We start from the raw sequence: 23,109 nt of genomic DNA on the forward strand, positions 1-23,109 counted from the left end.
CAGTAGAAGTCCTTCTCCCAGAAGTCATTCCTCACCTGCAAAGTACTCCCTCAGCAGTCTCCCCCTCCCTTGCATCCCATGACTCCTTCTGTGAGCAATTCACAGTCCCTGAGCTCCTAAGCACCTGGTTTCCCCAGCTCAGCCTTCTGGCTAGGTGGTTTGCTGGCGGGGAGCCCTGCCGGCCCACCCAGGACCCAAGCTTATGCCCAGTTCCCTAGACCCAGTTGTCTGGCATGTGTGCTGGCCTAGGACCTTACCCATCTGCCTACCTGAGACCCAAGCACATTCACAGTTTCCTACGCCATATCAGCATGCCAGCCTAATACCCTCCCTTTCTCTCCACTCCGCCTCCCCCACCTACCTACACAGGATCAAGCATATGCATGAATCCCCAGGCTTGCTTCCTTGGCTTGGCTCTGAGCCTCCAAGAACCTCATGCATGCATCGGTGCCAGCTGCCAGGACCCCATGAACCTGCTCATGCCAGCACAAAAGCATGGTGTTCATGCCAGAAAAAAATATCCTATTTCCCTCCTAACACAGTAGTTTCTGCTGAATGAAGTAGAGTGTGCCATCAATCAGAATCTACTTGAAAGAAAGCCCCACTGACCAAACCCTCTCCAGTGCTTCATGCTTGAGGCGAAGGTGACCTAAAGTGGTGAGGACTCATTGCACTGCCAGTCACGCTGTATTACCACATCTGTAAGCTTACGATGACTGGGTAGTGTTATTTTGTGTGAATACTGAGGAGATTTGAGTCTTTAGGAGGATAGACAAGGAGTTAGAAATATTACTAAAAGGTTCTTGATGTGTCCCTCAGTGGAGAGGTGACCTTTCATGTCTGAGAATCTGCCTCAGTGTCTAGAACATTTCCATTCCTTTGTTCTGCCCATGTTATTCCCAGAATTGGAGCTGTCTGAAACGTTATCTGTCAGCACGTTTAGTATTTGGAGTGAATGCTAATGCTCCCTGACAGTTCTGTCTGGATAGCTCAGTAGTTTTTGTCAGGAGTTTTGTACCAAAAAAAGTATCCCAAAAAGTGCATTTGGGGAGATAGTTCTGTTGAAAAATATCAGATGATAAAGTATCAAAGCACTTTGAATACTATTTTTCATGCTACCAAGAGATAAATTAGACTAATTTTTAATTTTAAAATCTCCTTTAGAAGATGAAGTCTATACAAGGGAAAAAAATACCAGTGTTTTAGGGAAGCATTTCCTTGAATATGACTCTCTTTTTTCCCTCCCAGATTTTGTCTACGTTGTGTGAGTTCAATAGGTAGATAATGCAAATTTTCTCACTTAATGCAAATTATCCATTATTGATAATCCTAAGTGCTGTAGAAATTTAGCATGAGCCTATTTTCATGTATTTAAGATGTATAAATCACATTATTACTTATTATATTGTTAGATATAAGTGCCCCAAACCTGTAACAACTTCAGTATTATGCTCTTTTTTTTTTTTCCAATTTGTGTGGGACAATCTTTGCTGATGTGGTTGGCATGAATCATGCTTGAGTCTAGAAGGTAATTAAATTCTTTCCCATTCACCAAATTATATCTGCATTTGATGTCCAACAAATTAACCTGAAAATATGTAGTTTTAAATACAGCTTTTTAATTTGTTTTTACTTCTTTTTATTAAAAAAAAAAGATACTTATTGGAAGGGCAGAAAATCTAGAGGGGACAGGGATTTTCTGCTAGTTGATTCTCCCTCAAATGTCCCTAAGAGTCAGGGCTGTGCCATGCTGACTGACACCAGGAGGCACGAATCCATTTAAACCTCCCAGAGGTAAGGTAGGAACCCAAGTGCTTATCCGTCCACCACTTTGTCCCAGGCTTATTAGCATGATGTTATACTGGAAGTGCTAACTAGCCAGGATACTAACCAGCCATGTAAGTGTGGGATATGATAGAGTGTCCCAAGCAGCAGCGTAACCTGTTGCATCCAGCATTCAACCCTCCCAAGTCTGATGGTTTGCTCTGGCTATCGTCTAGGCTCTGCACCTCCAACAGGAAAAGTCCCCGGCTTCCTTATAATGTAGCTGTTCAATGAGGGAAATCCAAATACTATTGTAAATACTTTTAAAACTATGTTGCTGTTTTATTTATAGATGTCTCATGGGCTAAAAATAAAACTGCAACATGAAGGATCATTGTGGGGAAGGACTATATTGAAATCTTGAGAACTGCAAGGTACAGTTTTAGACAAAATTACTGGAAACATGTAGCATAAGAATTATGTATTCATTTTTTCCTATATAGCTATGAGCAAAAATACTCCCACTCCAAGAAGCCTACTTTCTTTAGAATTTTTAGTGTAAAGCAGCAAGATTTTTTTTTTTTTTTTTTTTTTTTTTTTAGATTTATTTATTCTTTTATTGGAAAGACAGATTTACAGAGAGAAGAGACAGAGAAAAACATTTTCCCATCTGCTGGTTCACTCTCCAAATGGCTGCAGTGACCAGAGCTGAGCCCATCTGAGGTTAGGAGCTGGGAACTTTTTCTTGGTTTCCCACATGGGTGCAGGGTCCCAAGGCTTTGGGCCATCTTTTGTTCCTTCCCAGGCCATAAACAGGGAACTAGCTGGATGGGAAGCAAAGTTGCTATGTTAAGAACCAGTGTCCATATGAGCAGCTGGCGCTACAAGGTGGAGGATTCACCAGTTGATCCATTGTATCAACCTGCAAGAGATGTCCTATTGAAAGTCCCAATTTGGGCCCGGCATGGTGGTGTAGTGGCTAAAGTCCTCGCCTTGAACTCCCTGGGATCCCATATGGGCGCCGGTTTCCATCCAGCTCCCTGCTTGTGGCCTGGGAAAGCAGTCGAGGACGGCCCAAAGCTTTGGGACCCTGCACCCATGTGGGAGACCCGGAAGAGCTCCTGGCTTCGGATCGGCACAGCACCAGCCGTTGCACTCACTTGGGGAGTGAATCATCGGACAGAAGATCTTCCTCTCTGTCTCTCATCCTCTCTGTATATCTGACTTTGTAATAAAAATAAATAAATCTTTAAAAAAAAAGTCCTAATTTGGAGTCCTCTGCAGTGCTATAGATTAGTGAAATAGCCAATCCTACCCAAGTATTCTTCTTCGCATAGATTTTAATGATGGCAAGGTGTTTCTTTCTATGGTATATTGCAATTTGAGCAACAGTCTGAAATAAGTTATTTCTTGGTAATCACATTATTATTTATAAAATCAGTAGCCAGTAATTGTTTCCATTGACCTAACTGAATGCAATCACTGAAGATTAGTGAGAGTTTTGGTATTTTTTTCAAGTGTATTTTCCTGGCCCTTGCTGTAAAGGGAAGCTAATTGTGTTTTTTTGTTTTGTTTTGTTTCCAGTAAATGTGTGTGGTATTTTGCATCCATTTATGTGATGGAATTGCCTAACACATTAGAGACTAGGGGTAAGCCAGATCAGTTCTCTCATAACTCCTTTCATTTACCGTCTCTTCCAGGCATAGCCCTGGAGCCCACTTCATGCTCCCAAGGCCAGAGAAGATGGACACACCTTCAGTAAGTAAATGAGCAACCTTCTAAAGCTTGTTTTATATTGTAGGAGCTTTATGAGATATTTTTTTTTTATTGGAGAGATAGATTTTACCTAGAGAGGAGAGACAGAGGTAAAGATCTTCCGTCTGGGGCCCGGCGCAGTGGCACAGTGGCGCATTGGCACAGTGGCGCAGTGGCGCAGTGGTTAAAGGTCCTTGCCTTGCACGCCCGGGATACCATATGGGCGCCGGTTCTATCCCGGCAGCCCCGCTTCCCTTCCAGCTCCCTGCCTGTGGCCTGGGAAAGCAGTCGAGGACGGCCCAAAGCTTTTGGACCCTGCACCCACATGGGAGACCCAGAAGAGGCTCCTGGCTTCGGATCGGCATAGCATTGGCCGTTGCGGCTCACTTGTGGAGTGAATCATCGGACGGAAGATCTTCCTCTCTGTCTCTCCTCTCTGTATATCTGCCTTTCCAATAAAAAAATAATAAAAAAATAAATCTTAAAAAAAAAAAAAAGATCTTCCGTCTGCTGGTTTGCCTGACAAATGGCCACAATGATGGGAGCTGAGCCAATCTGAAACCAGGAGCCAGGGAATTCTTCCAGGGTTCCAAGGCCTTGGGCCATCCTCAACTGCTTTTCCAGGCCACGAGCAGGGAGCTGGATGGGAAGTGAGGCCCATATGGGTTTTTGATACATGTAAGGTGAGGACTTTAGCCACTTGGCTACCATGCCAGTTCCCAGGTTTTTTGTTTTTTAATTAAAATGGAAAAAAAGTATGTGATAAATAAGGCCAAATTGTCATGACTATAAGATATTAGAGTTGTCAAACATTATTGAAGGCTTAGTGGCTAAACCCTTGCCTTGCATGTGCTGGGATCCTAGATGGGTGTCAGTTCATGTTCCAGCGAATCGACATCCCACCTAACTCCTTGTTTATGGCTTGGGAAAGCAGTAGAGGATAACCTAAAGTCTCAGGACTTTGTACCCATGGGGGAGACTGAGAGGAAGCTCCTGGCTCCTGGCTTCAGATCAGCTCAGCTCCAGCCATTGTGTCCACTTGGGGCGTGAGCCAGCAGACAAAAGATCTTTCTCTGTTCTCGCTGTAAATCTGACTTTTGAATAAAAATAAACAAATCTTTAAAAAAGCAAAGAAAGATTTGCAGAGAAAAGCAGAGACAAAAAATCTTCCATCCACTGGTTTACTTCTCAAGTGACCAGAATGGCCAGAGCTTAGCTGATCTGAAACCAGGAGCCAGAAACTTCTTCTGGTTTCCCACATGGGTGCAAGGTCCAAAGACTTTGGGCCATCTCCTACCACTTTCCCAGGCCACAAGCAGGGAGCTGGATTGAAAGTGGAGCAGCCAAGCCACGGACTGACACTCATTTGGGACCCGCTGGCTCATGCAAGGCAGGGATTTAGCTACTGGGCCATCATGCCAGGCCCAAATGCTTCCAATTTTTCTTTTCTTTCCTTTTTTTCCGGTATCTGGGGTTTGGGGAGGAATGGTGGTGGAAGAGGCCACTCCCAGATGCCAAGCCACATCACTGCCTAGGGATGGGGGATGTCCGTCTGATGTTGTTTTAGAAACTCTGATGTGGAGAACATTCCGAGGGATTGCTTGAATGGTTTTGATAGTTTGAGATGCTGTTGGGTTTATTACTCCAAGGTTGAGAAAATCCTTCCAAAGTCCATTGGCTGACAGAGTTCACCCCAGTGCATCTACTGACCCAGACACTTATTGCCAAAGCTCAGTCAGCAGAGCTGTCCAACCCGTTCTGTTCTGCATCTTCTGACTTGGTGCTCGACATCCTCTGCAGGCCTAAATGAGCTTGAACTTGTCTGTCATATACACTTGGGCATGCCATCCATTGCATAGGCAGCAGCAGTTGAGAAGACCCAGTCCTGACACATGCATTCCAGAGGCAGATCCCTAATCCTTTGATCTTCCATATGGCCACACTCTTGAGTCTAGTGTTCCAGTTGGGGAGACCCTCAAGAAACCTCACCTGGGATGCTCCCAAACCTGACTGTTGCATGTACCAGCCAGTGCAGGGTCCAGTTCAGTCCATCACCTGCATCAGATTATGCATACACTGGCGATTGTAGTTGCATGGTTAGTTTTGTCCCCAACTCCACATCCTGTGTAAATTGACAGGTGCTGTGGCACACCCAGGCACAGCTCTGGCCCTTAAACGTACAAGTGGGAACTGCAGCCTACTCGGAGTGACCCCCAATAACACCCACCAGGCCCTCCTTCAGCCCCAGTAGCTGCAAATGCCAGTATGTGCAGCAGACATGCCCAATCTGTGTCACATTCCAACTGGACTCTCATATATGCCTAGGCATGTTGTAGTTTAGCTTAGCCCAACCCACCCCATGACCTAGTCCACATGTATGTTGACAAGTGCTGCTGCTTTTTCCAGCGTAGTCTGCCCCTAGCCCTGGGTCTCATGCACACCAGTGGGAGCTGCAGACCAGCAAAGGAGTGTCCGTAGTTTCCCTACCAGGCGCACTCCCAGTCCTGGATCCTATACTTTCTAGGGATTGCTGTATTCCAGTCTCACACTACTTGGACTATGTCCTAGTTTACTTATCAATGGATGCTGCAGAAAAGCCCAACCAGACTACAGTTTTTCTGGAACTTGCATGCATCAGCAAATGCAGTGGCCTGGCCTACCACAGCCCACACCCAAACCCAGCTAGCATGCAAGCCCAAAAATACCCCACAGAATCTACTCCCAGTGCCACTTCTCTTGCATGTTGGTGGATGCTGCGGCCCAGCATGAGGTGGCCCACCTCTTCCACCAACACATGTGGGTGAGTACTGTAGCCTCGTTGCTAGGCATGCCCTTCAGCACCAGCTTTTACAGGAGCCTGCAGGAAATGGGTGATGCTATCAAGTCCAGCTCAAGTATCCCACATGGACATGAACCTTTTTCCTGACCCAGATATGCCATTTGGATTTCTTTTCTTAAACCACTGCATCTCAGCTTTTTTGCTTACCTGAAAATGTAGTGGCCTGGTCCATAGAAGCCCACAGAAGTCATTCCACACATGAGAAGCCTTTAGTGGCCCCTATTCCAGTATGTTCCAGGTCCTCCTCCCTGGGTAATTTGCAGTCCTCCATGCCCTGTGGCTTGGCATAACTGGGACCAAGGTAGTGTGTTCTGGCCCAATGCCCCCGCCCTCCACTAGGTGGCACCGGTTGGCCCACCCAGCATGGTCCGTGGCTGCATCAGTGTATTTAACCCCTTTAACTCCTCCAAAACATTCTTATGATAGTGTTTAGAGGTGGAGTCTTTGGAAGGTGAGTAGGGTAAGTGAGATTAAGATGGTCTCTCAGGGCTGATTAGATTCCTTTAAGATTTATTTATTTATATTTGAAAGATTTATAGAAAAAAGGAGAGACAGAAGATCCTCCATCCACTGATTCACTCCCCAAATGGCTACAATGGCTGGAGCTGAACTGATCTGAAGCTGGGTGGCAGGAGTTTCTTCCAGATTTCCCGTAGGGATGCAGGGACCCAAGTACTTGAGACATTCTCTGCTTCCTTCCCAGGCCATAAGCAGGGAGCTGGATCCAAAGTGGAGCAGCCTGGACATACACTGGTGTCCATGTGGGATGCTGGTGCTGTAAGGCAGAATGTTAGCCTATTTAGCCACTGCATTGGCCTTGGGTTTATTCAATACTAACAGCTTTAAAAAGAGACATAAGGAGACCATGGCCATACTTTGTTGCTTCCTGTCTTTCCATGTAATGCCTCTTTGTCAATAAGAAGAAAAATGCTATATGCATTCCTTGAGTACTGTTTTCCGTATTGATTTTATCATTTTACACTTATACCAGTAGTTCATAGTAGTTTTAGTTTTTCTAACTTTGTTGACTTTTTGTTTTTTTAAAGGCCATTGCAGTAGATATAATCTCATTACACTTGTCATTTGAGTTCACTTTTTGATAAGTAATGGTTGTCTTTGTAGAAATGTCTTTAATTCCTTTTCCATTTTTGAATGTTTTTATTTTGAGTTATAGAAAAAAATTTTAATATATCACATATTTCCAGAATTAACCTTGTATACAATATGACTTAAGTATTTTTTCATCAAATTGGCTTCTGTTATACTCTTGAGAATCTGGAAATACAAAAGGTTTGAATTCTATATTCCTCTTTTGTTGCCCATGTTATAGTTTGTTTCCTATGTGTAATCTTAATATCTTAAATTCATAATCATATATCTGTGTATATATAATTTTTTAAAAGATTTATTTATTTGTTTTCATTGGAAAGGGTGATTTATAGAGAGAAGGAGAGACAAAGATCTTCCATCCATTTGTTCACTCCTCCAGATGATTGCAGTGGTTGGAACTAAGCCAATCCAAAGCCAGCATCCAGGAAGCAGAAGCTTATTCCAGGTGTCCCACGTTGTTGCAGGGTCCCAAGGCTTTCTGGCATCCTCTGCTGCTATTCCAGTCCACATGTAGGGAGCTGGATGGCAATTGGAGTAGCTGGGACACAAACTGGTGTCCTTATGGTATGCCTGCACTTGGATGGGTGTGGAGGATTAGCCAGTTGAGCCAACACGCCAGCCTCCACAGTCACATTTTTATAGTATAAAACAGCAATTGCTTTTTATTCAGAAACTGATACACATATTAAATTTAGGATGTCAAATAACTGTATTACCCTTTTAACTTAATGGTTTTTTAAGTGTTCCAACTATGCTAAATAATGCTGGCTAAGTTCCTAAAGCCAGCTCACACCAAATGTAACAGATTATACTTCAGTGATGGAGCCGTGCAGCCCAGCAGGAGAGGTTATCAGGCAAAGCCACACTCTTGGTACACACTGCCTTGGTACTGGCACCTGCCAGGCTGTGGCTCATTGTCGCGGAAGGCTGCTGATGGCTCAAGAGAAGGAGGTCTGAGGACGTGTTTGAAGGGTTTGGAATGACTTCTGGGGGCTTCCACAGACTAGGCCATAGCACTTGCTGGTAACTGAGGGAGCTGAGATGTGGTAGGGGAACTTGGGGACTCCTCAACTAGGGCTGCAGCTCCCATTGGTGAGCATCAAAGCCAGAGTTAGGAGGGGGCCTGATGACAAGGCTACAGTACCTGTCAGCATGCTTGTTGGCTGGGTGTGGGGGTGGACTGAGATGGGCTAGTATGCAGCACCTTCTGGTATGCGCAGCAGCAGGTGGGGTGTGAGCTGGGCCAGCCCGGGCTGCAGCACACACTGGTTCACATAAAGTCTGGGGCTTGGGTATGGGGGGTGGGTTGGGTGATGCCACGGCATTTTCTGCCATGTGCGGAAACCAGGGCTGAGGATGGGACGGGTGGGGTTTATTCAGGGTCACCCTAACTGCATTGCTGCATCCTTCACTGTGTGTGAGAGCTGGCCCTGTAGTGGTCTGGGCTGGGTTAGGCTACAGCATCCATCATTTTGCATGAGAGAGAGGGCTGGAGTGGGACTGACTACACAGCTGCATCCACTGATACATGCTTTGTCTGGTTTGGGAGACAGTCCAGACCTGATGCTGCATTAGCTGGTGAACACATCAATCAAGTGTGAGGACTTCCCAGGTGAGATTTCCCAGGGCACTCCCAACTAAACCAGTGGACTCAAGATAGGTGTTCTGATGCCTGTGTAGTAGAGACATTACCAGATGCCTATGGGGGGGCATGGCAGTCAGTTTTTCTTGGCTAGCAGAGGACTAGCGTGCTGGCCTGCTCCCGCAGCAGCGCCAGTGAGAGCTGGCTTGCCTCCAGCTCCAGCTTTTGTATGCTCCAATGGGTGCTGTGGCCTGGAAGAGGCATCCCAAAAGATTTACTACCAGGCTCAATCCCAGCCCTGCTTCTCCAGCATGTTGGCAGATGCTGAAACTCAGCCCTGACATTTGTCAGCAAGTGCTACATGGCAGTGATGGCAGTGGAGTGGCCCTAGCTGAGGGGCTCTCTGCCTCTACCCCCCAAATCTTTTAAAATAAGCAACTATGCTGCTCTGTAAGAATTGACATTACCCAGGCCCAGAATGCCTTCCAGCTATTGGTTGTTTTGTTTCTAGCGATGTAAAGCTTAACTAGGTACATAGGAACCTGGGCCATTTCCAATAGCTGGGGTCATTTGATTATTTTTTTTTAAGTCTTTGCCTATGCTTCTGTTGAACTGCAGTCCTTTTTCTTTGTGAACTCTGCACTGTGTGGAGACTTCAGCTCTTAATTGCAGTTTAAATTTAAAACATGGCATCGCAGAAAAGTTTTTTTTTTTTTTTTTTTTTAAATAAAAAACATCCCCAGCTGTAGGCAGTGACCTAGGTTGCCTTATAACCAGGCAAGTGTTACAGTGCTGGGAGAAAATCAGCCAAAGGCTGGTGGGCATTCTGAGTCTGGTTAATGTCAACTCTGTGTTAAATATATCAGTGTGCCAGCATAAATGCTTGTTTCCTCTTTCCCTTAAAGATGTGAGCAGAGTGCCCTCCATGCCCATGTGGGAGCCAGCCTCGCAGGGGCACCTCACCACTGTCACCGCTTCCATGAGCATGTTACAAGAGCTGTGCACTGCTGGGGACTAGGGGCGAGCGGGTGGTTCAGAATGGGGGCCACTGCGAATTTGTTTGATATATGTATAAAATGATTTCTGGGGGCTCCCATGGACTGGGCCACTGTACCACAGCTAATTGAGGGAGCTGAGACAGGGTGGACCATAAGAGGGAAATTGGAAACCCTTCCTACATCAGGTCAAACCACCTGTTTGCATATGCTAGTTCCAGGGCTTCGACTAGACTGGGGCAGGGTGGTTTTAATGCCCTGGCACTGTTATGGAGTGTATCTGGTATTGTCTCTTTAGGGTCACCCTGACTATGCCAAACACCCGCTGGTGTCAGGGCTGGGCTTCAGCATCTGGCAGCCTATCTGAGAACTAGGGCCAGGATCAGTCCTGAGGGGGGATCTTTGGGTCTGTCCCTTATGCACTTCAGCATCAACCAGAGTGTAGAAGAGTCAGGGTTGGGGTTGTCCAGGCTGGGCCAAGCTGTAACATATGTCACCACACCCATGGGAGCCAGGGCTGTGTGTAGACCAGGTTGGATTAGGCTACACCTTTTGCAGGCACATGGGAGGGCTGTGGCTCCAGATAAGCTGGGCTGTGGTAGGTGTGATGGTGGGCAAAGCCAGGCTGCAGCACCTGCCAGTGCACATTGAAATCTGAGGCTGGGGTGAGCCAGGCCATTGCCAGGCTGCAACTCCTCTCAGTGAACATCAGAGCCAGGTCTAGGGGAAGCTCTGGAAAGGGACTTCAGGGGTGTCCTCAACTAAGCCACAGCACCACTAGTACAAGGAAGTGCCAGATGTAGATGGGGGCTGGGCCAGGTTGCAATACCCATTGATTCGTGCTGGAATTGGGCAAGGGGCTAACCAGAAGAGGGTATGGTACCTGCTGGCATGCACATCAGACAGCTCTGGGTATGGGCCTGGGTCAGAGTTCTGGCCTGTGTGCATGAAAGCCAGGTCTGGTGGTCCAAGCTGGAATGCAACACTTGCCAGTACATGCAAGAGTCAGATCTGCAGTGGGTTTGTCCGAGTCACAGCATCTGTAGTACACACAGGAGTCTGGTTTAGGGCCAGACCAGGCCAGGGTAACTTTTATCACCTTTCAGTGAGTGTGAGATAAAGGTCAGGGGCAGGCCTTGGAAAGGGGTCTCCTCAGCTAAACCACAACACCTGTTGGTACAAGAAAGTTCTAGGTCTGGGTGCAGGACTGGTTGGGCTCTTGTGGGTCACACCAAACAAAGCTATAATAACACCTGCTGGTACACACATGGCTGAATCTGAGGTGGGATGTATTGGCCTAAGCTACAGTACCTACTGCCACTTGTGAGAACATAAAGGAGAGTAAGATCGTGGGCCCAACCCAGTAGGAGCTCTTAGGATTTGACGCAATTGGTCCACTCTACTCGGTTGTTAACCTCAGGGAGCACCGGTATATCTGCTCTGGCCTTGGAATGCATGTTGCGGGACTGGGCCAATCCCATTGTTGACTTTGTACAAGGAGAGACAACATACTAGGGTGCGCATGAAAGACAGGATAGCCAGTGTCTTCGAAAAAACAGCTCTGGCATTTCATATCTGGCATAATGAAATTAATGCTATCTCAGAACAATTGAGACTACTCAAGTAGCACACACAGAACATTCTTCTTTTTATCAGGGTCCCTGAGGTGAAAGCATGGGACCATCGTAAAACCCTGGCGCTTACATGATCTGGCAGCATGGAGCTGTACAGCTGCTCTCCCACCTCCTTGCACCCCGTGGTTACAGGAGGGGAGAGTAAGGTCTTTTACCTCACTCACCTCCCCTACCCCTTTTCCTTCCCATCCCAGCCAGAGAAATGCATGGGTCTGAAATCCCCTCACCTATGTAAAAAAAAAAAATTGAAATAAATTTAAACTAAAAAGACAAAAATTAAAAAACAAACACACAGAATTGGGGAGGAAAGATGAGAGTATGTAGAAGTATTTATACTCTTAAAATTGCATATTTCAAAATAAAATAAATAACAATATACAGAGGAAAATAAAATACCAGATAACTGGGTATTGTTAAAGTGCCAACAAGGAAAAATGTATACATAAATAGCTTGTTTGATTATAGCTTGATATTCACCTCTACCATATTCTTTGCTCAATTGGCAAACTGTGACTGGCTGGAACTTAGCTGCTTGTTGCAAGAAAGTGGTTTTGATGTAGGTTACGGTTCTTTTTCCTAGTAAGTCAGTGTATAGGTCACCAAGCAATAAGTAAAATTCTAGTTTGTTATTCCACGAAAAGTAAGCAGAAAAGAGAACGGTTCTAATCTATACATTCTCAGAAGTAAAACAAAGGACAAACATTTATGAGATATATTTAATTTCAGTATAAGCTTTAGAGAATGTTTACTCATTTATTCGGATTCAGTTTAAACAACATTTCTAAGTATTTTATTTTTCCAAGTTGGTATAAGAAAAAGTTGAATTTCATTAATATTATAAGATTTTTGAAGTATTAGGCCCAGCACAATGGCTCAATTGGCTAATCCTGTGCCTATAGCACCAGGAACCTGTGTGGGCACTGGTTCATGTCCTGGCTTGTCCGCCCGCTTATGGCCTAGGAAAGCAGTGGAGGGTGACCCAAAGCCTCGGGACCCTGAACGTACGTGGGAGACCTAGAAGAAGCTCCTGTTTCCTGGCTTCTGGCTTCAGAGCAGCTCAACTCCAGCTGTTACAGCCATTTGAAGAGGAGTGAACAAGTGGATGGAGGATCTTTCTGTCTCTCCTTTTCTCTGTAAATCTGCCTTTCCAATAAAAATAGATAAATATCCAAAAGATTTAAAAAATATCTTATCCTTACCAATATTGAGCAATTTTCTGCCTGTCTCCTGCTCCTTCCCTCCACCTCCTCTTACCTGTTATAAAATGTTATTTCAGTCGCATGTTTATCCATATGTCTACAGCTGAATTTTGATCTCATTTTATTATCATTAAACAAAAATATCAGTTACAGAATAATTGGGGAAATTATAGTTTTGGGATTATAAAATTAATATAAAACAAGATATTTTCATTTTGGTCTTGTTCTATTTTGCCATTTAAATTACTTAGTAAGCTGCATCTGTAGAAGACGTAAATGAAATAAATAGACGCAGAATGTACTCAGACTTTAATGATCCAGAGCTGAAACAAAATGTCCTGTTGTAGGTGTTGGTGTCATTTGAAGATGTGTTTGTGGAGTTCACCCAGGAGGAATGGCAGGACATGGACAATGCTCAGAGGACCCTGTACAGGGATGTCATGCTTGAGACCTTCAGCAGTCTGCTGTCCTTGGGTAAGTGAAATTCTGTCATTTTCAAGGTGAATACATTCTTCTTATTTGACAAATGAAAGGGCACTTTATAAAATATAGTGCTAGCCAGGATTAGCATTTGAGGCTGTTAAGAATATAGATATTTGCCCTGTAGGGAATAATTATTATTATGTAGATTTTTTTCTCTTTATTGCTTTAGATGATGTTTACATAGTTGATCAGGGTGGGAGGGGTCTAGGGTTAGGGTGAAGTGGGTGTGATCATTGTTTCCAAGCTTTTCTTTTTCTTCTAATTTCTCGGGGGATAGGAGAGAGAAAGGGAGAGGCCATACCCAGCCTCCCAACAGTCCCAATTCCTGAGGATGGGGATTGGCCACCTGAAATCAATCCAGGATCACAATGTGACTCATGCTTCAAGGGTTCTGGCCAGGTTGATGTGATAATTCTGACATGCCGTTGATCTTGAAGTCATTCCTCACCTGGACATGAACCCTCAGGTCTCTGTTCATACTGATCCGCACCCTCAAATCTCTGTAACCTCACACCCGCAAGTGCTCAGAGTACACTGCCGGGTGGCTCGACGGCTTCTCCTGACACCATTGGCACCTGGACCACTCATCCTGAGTTCCCCTGGCTGCAGCCATGTGGCTGGGGGAGCTAAGCACTCAAGCCTCCATCCCAGACTTACATGAGATCTGCCCATAGCATGGCAGCAGTGGTCTGAGCCAAAATCTTGAGTCTGAAGCTGGGACCCAATCGAGATGCAGCCATAGCATGGCAACCATGGACAGAGAAATTTCTCGAGCCTCAAGCCCAGACTAACTCAAGATCTGTCCACTGCATGGCATCTGTGGGAGCTAGAATCCCATGCCTCAAACCTGACCCAGCCTGAGTTCCCTGGCTGCAGCCACCAGAAATAATTAAAAGTAGCACTTTGGTTCACAGTCCTGGGACCCTATTTTTGTCTTTGGAAACCCCAAGTTAGTGATTTCACAGTCTAGTATTATTTCCCATTAACAGGTTACTGTATCACCAAGCCCGATGTGATCTTCAAGTTGGAGCAAGGGGCAGTGCCATGGACAGTGACAAAACCCGTAAGCCAGAGAGTTTCAGGTAAGTCAGCACACACTAGGCAGGGAGGCTGACACATAGCTCAGTAGTGTCACTGGATTTCTTCTTTCTAAATTTTCCAAGTTTCAGCCCTGAGGACAGTGATGTCATGCAGCTGATGCAGACATTCTACAATTTCCCGAAAGCTGTCATATGTATATTTGTCTTCCTCTTCCTCTACTCTTGGAATTTTCTACTCCTAGATGTATGAAAAAGTAAAAAAGCATCCTATGGTTCCAGTAAGGCTACTTCCTCTATTAGATACATCTCACAAATTCTTTTTTAAGTGACATTATTACTATTAGTATTATTTAAAAGGCAGATTTATAGAGAGAAGAGTTACCTTCCATCTGCTGTTTCACTCCCAAAATGGCTACAATGACTGCAGTGGCTGGAGTGAAGCTGATCCAAAGCCAGCAGCAGCAGTGGAGTAGCTGGGACTCAAGCCAGCACCCATATGGGATGCCAGCCCTACAGTTGTCTTAGTCTACTACTCAGTGGTACTGTAATTTGTCCTTCTCTCTACATTCCTACTGTATCTGCTGTAAGATTTTTTTTCAATTATTTGTTAATTCTTTCAGTGCTTATTAATTGGCTGGCATACAGGCGCTATTATATTTGCCAAGTTTGAGTTCTCACTCCTGGGTTTGATTAGATACTGTCCTTGGTATTGCATAAATTTGAGGATTAATACAGTGATTGGGAGCTCTCTGCATTAGTTTTCTGTCTCTCAATATCTCTCATTTCATTTTGACTCCGTCTCATGAAATAGCAAATAAATAAAATGGGAAGTTTGAAAGCATCTGAAAATGATGGATGTGTATCTATCTTCTGTTGTTTTCTTTGTAAAACCATGAATCAAACGTGAAACTGGTGAGTGATGTCTGTAAGCAACTTTTTATTTCATGACATCAGAAAGCATGATGTTAACTGGAACTTCGAATAAGAATATGGAAATGAATGGCCATGGGCTCACTAAAATACTTTGTGGATTCTGATTTCCAAGAAATGAACCAGTGAGTCATGTTGGATAGCTCACATTTGTTTGGGAGAGAGATTGTACTTAAAGATCTGCTTTCTTTTTCCTTTTTCAGAGATAAATTTATTTGAAATGCAGAGTGACAAAGACAGACAAAAGGGGAAAAAAATTCTTCCACTTGTTGGCTCACTCCCTAAATGTCCAAAGTGTCCAGGGCCATGCCAAGCTTTTAAACCCCTATCACATGGATGGTATAGGCCCATGCACTTGGGCCATCTCCCACCGGTTTTTCAAATATGTGAGCAAAGAGCTTAAAGCAAAGGATTAAAAGTGCATCAAACCAGTACTCCAATGTAGAATATCAGTGGTATAAGCAGTAATTTTACTGTGCCACGGTATTATCCTATCTCTTTCCAATGTAATTCCAGAATAAAAGAGAAAATACATAGAAGACTTAGGCTTCTATAAAAATAGAAGGCATTTGACCCTCCAACAGAGAAATCCACAGCCTTCAAGACTTCAGGTTATCAAGTACACCAGGAAGTGATAGAGAACACAAGGAATGTTGACCTCACAGTGAGGTGGAAGACACTTTCCAAAGGGGTAACCACAACCTGAACTGTGGACAGCATACCCCTGATGGTGTATTGAAACTATTGTACTAAATAAGAGAAGATAACAGGTTCCCTTAGGAAAATGGAAAAAACTGTCTAGGTAAAAGGAGAAAGGACATTTCCTTAACAAAGAAAAAAAGAAAAAAAAAAAACTAACAGGTGGCTATAACCATTCCCCATGGAAGTGCAAACATAGCATGTTCCTATTCAGAGATCCTATTCTTAATCTATATTCTTCTTAGGAGACAGAAACATGTTTCACTCCTGCTTTGGAAAGTAAACGACCCAGAAAATTTTTTTTTCCATCTTCAGGGCTGAACAATTAGCAGAGAAGCACAAAAAACACTATGCTAATAAGAAACAAATCCACAGGAAAAAGAATATGGAAATATGGGTGTTCAAAAACACTCACCTTACTGTTATAGTCAATGAATGAGTGAATATTTTTACCTAGTGCTTTCCCATATGTTAGTATCTGCATATTTCAATTTAATTTAGTGAGTGAAGGGGGGGAGTGCATGTTGAGAGAAATATCTTCCATTCAAAGGTTTACTCTTCAAATGCCTTCAACAGAATTAAATCAGCCTAAAGCCACAAATTTGGAACTACATTTCGATTTTTCATGTGTATCACATTCTCAGCCATTTCAACTATCATCTGCTGCTTCCCAGGAGGCATTAACAGGATGCTGCATTAGAAATAAAGTAAATAGGACTCAAACTTGCACTGTATGAGATGCAGGTGTCCTCAGCATTGGCTAGACTTTCTGCAATACATCATTTGCCCTGTTTCCTAACCATAAATTGAAAAATGTCAAGGGATTGAAAATGCATTTCAGCATTGAGAAAAGTTTTTAATATATTGCATGAACATATTAATGAGAAATAGTATGTGAAGTCCATAAATGAACAAATTTTATGGATATGTTAAAACCTGATGCACCTAGAATAATAAGAAAGTTCATAGTCTTTATATGAACATTTGGAAATAAAGATTTACCACAGCTGTAGGCAACTGCCTAGGCTGCCTTGTGCTAGGCAAGTGTTAAACTGCTGGGAGAAAAGTAGGCCATAGCTGGTGGGCATTCTGGGTTTGGTTAATACTGAATTTGTGTTAACTAAGTAAGATAGCATGACAGGTCACCACCAGCCATGAAATACCATCTCAAACCACAAATCGGGATGTGGGAGGTTACAAATTGCCTGGGGAAGGGGTCTGAGGATGTATTGGAATGGGAACAGCTGAATGCATGTTTGGGAAGGATTGATTTTGGAGGTCTTCCACAAGCCACTGCACTCACAGATGGACAGATGATTTGGGGGAAGAGGGGATACCAAAGGACATGTTTAAGTCAGGCCACATACCTGCCCATGTGGGAGACCTCGGCTGGAGTAAATAGCATTACCTGCCATCCACTGGTGCTTACAAAAGCTGGGGTGGGGTGGGGGAGCATACCTGGCTGGGCTAGGCTACAGTATCCACCCCTGAGTGTTGGAGCAAAGGTTGGGCCACTTCAGACTTGGACACAGCATCCACCAGAATGTGAGAGAACTGGATATTGGGGCAGATTCTGTGGGGAAACTGGGCTACCCAGGAGACTATAGCACCTGATGATTTATGTGGAGAGCTGGGGTTGGTGATGGGCTGAGCCAGGTTGGACCATGAAACTCACCTGACAGGAACCCACCTTACACTCAATGTGGGCTGGGGTTGGGAGAAGGCTTCGTGGGCACATGGAAGCACCAGGACTAAGAGCAGATTGTGTCAAGCAGGGCCACTGTCCCTGTTAACAAATGTGTTCCAGGGCTGGGTGTAGGTCTGGTGGAGGAACTTAGGGAATTTCCCTGCTAGTTCACAACTTCCTCTGGGGAATGAGGGAGCCAGAACTAGGGGTGGGCCAGGCTGTGGCAAGACCATAGCATTTGTGAGTGTTTCTGTAGTCCAGGTTCTGAGAACAGGCTAGGCTGGGCCAGGCCCTGGCACCTGCATGCAAACACGAGAGCCTGGACATGATGTGATTTGAAGTACATGGTAGCATGTGCAGAACCTGGGGCTGGAAAAGAGCCATGTAGTGGAACCCTGGGGGCTCCCCTGCTGAACTGCAGCTCCCACTGGTAAGTGCAAGAGCTGGGACTGTGGGTGAACTGAACTGGCTGGGCAAGGTTGCAACACCTGTTAGCATGTGTGTGTGCTGGGTTTGGGAACAGGCCAAACTGGCCTGGGCTTCAGAACCTGCTGGTGCTCCTGAGTGTCAGATGGTGTGGGACAGTCCAGACTAGGCTGTAGCACCCACTAGGTCACATGAAAGGCAGGTCTGGGGGGTTGGCTAGGCTGGGCAAGTCTATATCACCCATTGGTGAGAGCCAGAATGAGTGTTGGACAATCAGACTAAGCCTCAATACCCAATACTTAGTGAATGCTATGACTGGAGCTTGGCCATGTCAGTCTAGGAGCAGCACTCAGTGTCATGTGTGGTATGCAGAGCTGGAAGTAGACCTGGAAGGTCAGTCTGGGGAACTCCCCTGCTAGGCACAGCTCCTGCTGGTGGGTATAAGAATTGGGGCAGGTGGGACAAGCATAATAGCCTTAGCTTGCATCTGCCAGGTTCCTATATGGGCACTGATTCATATCCTGGCTGCTCCACTTCCCATCCAGTTCCCTGCCTGTGCTCTAGGAAATCAGTAGAGGATGGCCCAAAGCCTTGGGACCCTGCAACTGTGTAGGAGACCTAGAAGAAGCTCCTGGCTCCTGGATTTGGATCAGCTCCACTCTGGCTATTACAGCCGCGTGGGGAGTGAACCAATGGAGGGATAATCTTTTTCTCTATGTCCTCTATCTGCCGTTCCAATTTAAATAAATAAATAAATAACTCAGGGTTTGATCAGACTAGGCTGGGCTGTAGCACCCATTGGCACATTCAAGAATTGGTTCTTGGGGCTGGTTGGACAGGGTCGGTTTATAACATGCATTGGCATTAGTGTGAACCAGGATGGGGGTGTGTTCCAGGCAGAGTTGGACTACAACACCAGCCAGTGCACAAGAGGTTTGGGGATGGGCCTGGCTGGGCTAAGCTGCCACACTCACTGGCAAGAGAGTGGGGCCTGGGAGCAGGGCAGGCTAAGCCAAACTCTAGCACCTGCTAACAAATGTTAAGACTGGAGGTGGGCCATCTTGGATTAGGCCACAGCACCTGCTGGCACATGCAGAACGAGGGGCTGGCAGTAAGCCTGGTAGGGGAACTCTAGGGTCTCCCTTTCTGGTCTGTTCCTTCCACTGGTGTGTACAAGAACCAGAATGGTTAAGGAACAACCCAGTGAGGCTGCAACACCAACTGGCAAGTGTCTAAACTGGGTACAAGTCATGTCAGGCTAGAGTGCAGTAACTCTTTTCAGGCACAAAATCTAGGGCTAGGACCATGTCTGCAGGTGAACTGTAGACACTCCCTAGCTGGTCTGTGGCTATTGATGGTGAGCATAAGAACCAGGATTGGTGGCAGGCCAGGCTGTAAAGGTACTGACCTGTCAATGTACATGAGTGCTGGTGTTGGGGTTAGGTTAGGCTTAGCTATTCCCTAGAACCTAAGGCTATGCGTGTGAGGTTGTTGATATGTGGGCTATTCCAGGCTTGGTGTATGCAGGGGCTTGTATGTACAAGCACTGGGTTAGGGATTGGGTCTGGTGGTGTTTTGTGGATATCCTCAATTAAGCTTCAACACCTGCTGGTGTGCATAACTGGGTCTGTGACAGCTTTCCTGGGCTGGGTCATAATACCCACGATTCACTTGAGATATGGGGCTAAAGTAGAACTGTCCAAGCAGCTGCATACATTGGAAAATACATTGGCTGGTGCAAATGACATAGCAAACCTGACAGCAGTGATTGGCACACACAAGAGTCAAATCAAGTGTGGTTTCATGTGGGAGTCCCCAACTAGACTGCTGGACTCAGATTCTGTACACAGGGAGAATCACAATATGTGTAGTTCAATCTTGAAGTGCATGTAACAGAACTGGGCCTTCTCAGTTGCTGATGCCTCTGTACATGTCCAGCTGCACACAGAGGACATTATGGCCACCTGATCCAAGCAAGCAGAGTACATTAACTGCCACTTCAGAGGATGGAAAGCAGAAGAAATTAGATCCTTCTGATCAAGCTTTGCAGATGTTTCTGGGTCTGCAGATGCATCATGGTGGACTTTGTAAAACAGTGGACCTTAAATTTTCTTAAGTCTGCAGTAATGAAACTGACACTGTCTCAAGGTTGTCATAACTACTTAACTAAATACCCTGGGAACATTCTTCTCAACTTTGGGATCTGTAATAAAAGGACCATCTCCCATCCCTGGGAGCTGATGTAGTTTGGCAGCAAGGAATGGCCCTCTCCCCCTTCCTTCTCTGTGGACACAGGAGCAAACAAAAAGACTGAAATATATGTCCCACCCATCTTCCTCCATAACTGATCCAACCCAACTTAATCTGAGGCAAACATGAGCATGTCTTCCTTCATCTATGTAAACAATACTAAAGTAAAATTTTAAAAGAAAAAATTAATTTTTTTTCCTCATTTCAGATGCCCTAGAAAAGGATAAACTGTCTGGAGTCGATCACAAAAGTCAAGAACTAAATTTCAGGCAAGTTGCAGTCACAGAAATAATATATTAACTCATAAAGAAGTTGAATGCTCAAAAAATTAAATGATATAAAAAGGCAATTATTCAGGAAAAAACCTGGGGAATATAATTTACCTCAGAATGTGCTTTTCCCTAGGAAGTCTGATGGGATGTCACTTACAGAGGACCATGATGATCTTCCTATACCGGGGAACAAACTCCAACGCAGGGAAGATGCCAGTCAGCATGACAAGATTCACACTGTGCTGCAGCCTGCTGAGCAAGGTGTGGAAGAGAAAGCCTTCAGCAGCAAAAGGATATTCTTTGCATATGAAGACTTTTATATCAAAGATACCTATAAGAAGTCAACTGATATTGCTGGGAAAGCAATTCATGTTAAAAAGGAAACATTCCAGAAAAATCCCTACTTCAGTGAGTGTCAGCAAACACACTCTGGAGAGAAACTTCATGAACATTTTAGGTGTGAGAAATCTCTCATTTACAAATCAGATCTTAAAAGAAATAAGGTAATGTGTACAGCAAAAAGTCACTATACATGTGGACATTGTGGAAAATCGTTCAGTCGTAAATCTTGCCTTACCATCCAGCACAGAACCGACATAGGGGAAAAGCTCTTTGTATGTGATGAATGTAGAAAAACCATTTACCAGAAGCCAGACTTGAGTAGACATCAGAAAAATCACACTGGAAGGAAACTATATGAATGTAATGAGCACAGAAAAACCCTGTGTAACAAATCAATCCTCAGTACATATCAGAGAACTCATAATGGGACAAAACCTTATGAATGTGGAGGGTGTGGAAAAGTCTTTGGCCAGAGGTCAGCTCTCATTAGACATCAGAGAATTCGTACAGGGGAGAAACGTTATGAATGTAAAGAGTGTGGAAAAGCTTTTTTCCAGAAATCAGACCTTGTTACACATCAGAGAGTTCATACAGGGGAGAAACCATATGAATGTGGTGAATGTGGAAAAGCCTTTTGCCAGAGGTCAGCTCTCATTACACACCAGAGAATTCACACAGGGGAGAAACCTTATGAATGTAGTGTGTGTGGAAAAACGTTTTGCTGGAGGTCAGCTCTGATTCGACATCAGAGAATTCACACAGGGGAGAAGCATTATGAGTGTAAAGAGTGTGCAAAAGCCTTTTGTTGGAGGTCAGCTCTCATCAGACATCAGAGAGTTCACATAGGGGAGAGACTTTATGAATGTCAAGAGTGCGGAAAAGCCTTTTTCCAGAAATCAGACCTCATAAAGCATCAGAGAGTTCACACAGGGGAGAAACCGTATGAATGTCCTGAGTGCAGTAAAGCGTTTTGTCGCAGGTCAGCTCTCATCACGCATCAGAGAATTCACAAAGGGGAGAAACCGTATGTATGTAAAGAGTGTGGAAAAGCCTTTTTCCAGAAATCAGATCTTGTTACACATCAAAGAGTCCACACGGGCGAGAAACCATTTGAATGCAGTGAGTGTGGAAAAGCATTTTCCAGGAGATCAGCTGTAATTACACATCAGAAAACTCACACAGGGGAGAAACCTTATGTGTGCAGTGAGTGCAGAAAAGCCTTTTCACAGAAATCAGACCTCACTAAGCACCAAAGACTTCACACAGGGGAGAAACCTTATGAATGTAATGAGTGTGCAAAAGCTTTTTGCCAGAGATCTGCTCTCATTACGCATCAGAGTATCCACATGGGGGAGAAACCTCATGCGTGTAGTCAGTGCAGAAAAGCCTTTTGCCAGAGGTCAGCACTCATTAGACATGAGAGAATTCACACAGGGGTGAAATCTTATGAGTGTAAAGAGTGTGCAAAAGCCTTTTACTGGAAGTCAAGTCTCACTAGACATCAGAGAGTTCACACTGGAAGGAAGCCTTATGAATGTAAAGAATGTGGAAAAGATTTTTACCAGAAGTCAGCTCTAATTATCCATCAGAAGATTCATACAGGGGAGAAGTTTTGTGAATATAATGAGTGTGAAAAAGTCTTTTCCCTGAAATCAGCTCTCATTACACATGAGAGAATTCACACAGGAGAAACAACTTATGAATATAATGAGCATGGAAACACATTTTTGTGGAATACAAGTTTTAATAAATATGAAAAAAATTTAGACATAAAAGAGACATTTTGAATGGCAGATATGGAAGAGACTCCTTCAGAGAAACAATTGAACTGCAGAGAATACACAAAAAGGAAAGAAAATGCATACATTGATTTTGAAAAATCCTTTTCCCAACATCAGTCTTTAGCACAGTTAAAAGAACTCAAAAGTATAAAATCCAGTAAACATGAAAGTGAACCAGTATAAACTAGTTATATCAGAGAATATACATAGAGGGGGAAAACAAGCATTATGAAGTTTATACATACAAAACGCTGCTAAAGTGTAAAGCATGTGGAATAATCTTGATGATTTCAGCAAGTACTAAGGAATTCTCATAAGTGA

At 44.4% G+C, this 23,109-nt stretch overlaps 1 protein-coding gene across 1 annotated transcript in view; it reads left to right on the forward strand.

Annotated features, from left to right (window-relative positions):
* The window catches only part of LOC121165562 (A disintegrin and metallopeptidase domain 3-like), a 159,830-nt gene that overhangs the window by 20,042 nt on the left and 116,679 nt on the right, over positions 1-23,109 (forward strand). Inside the window, exons 3-5 of the mRNA XM_040994235.1 lie at positions 3,465-3,522; positions 13,226-13,352; positions 14,351-14,443. Coding sequence (XP_040850169.1) covers positions 3,465-3,522; positions 13,226-13,352; positions 14,351-14,443 — 278 coding nt within the window. The remainder of the gene's footprint in view (positions 1-3,464; positions 3,523-13,225; positions 13,353-14,350; positions 14,444-23,109) is intronic.

The sequence above is a fragment of the Ochotona curzoniae genome, unplaced genomic scaffold (genome assembly GCF_017591425.1).
Source record: "Ochotona curzoniae isolate NIBS_2020 unplaced genomic scaffold, NIBS_Ocur_1.0 contig_899, whole genome shotgun sequence".
Classification (NCBI taxonomy): domain Eukaryota; kingdom Metazoa; phylum Chordata; class Mammalia; order Lagomorpha; family Ochotonidae; genus Ochotona; species Ochotona curzoniae.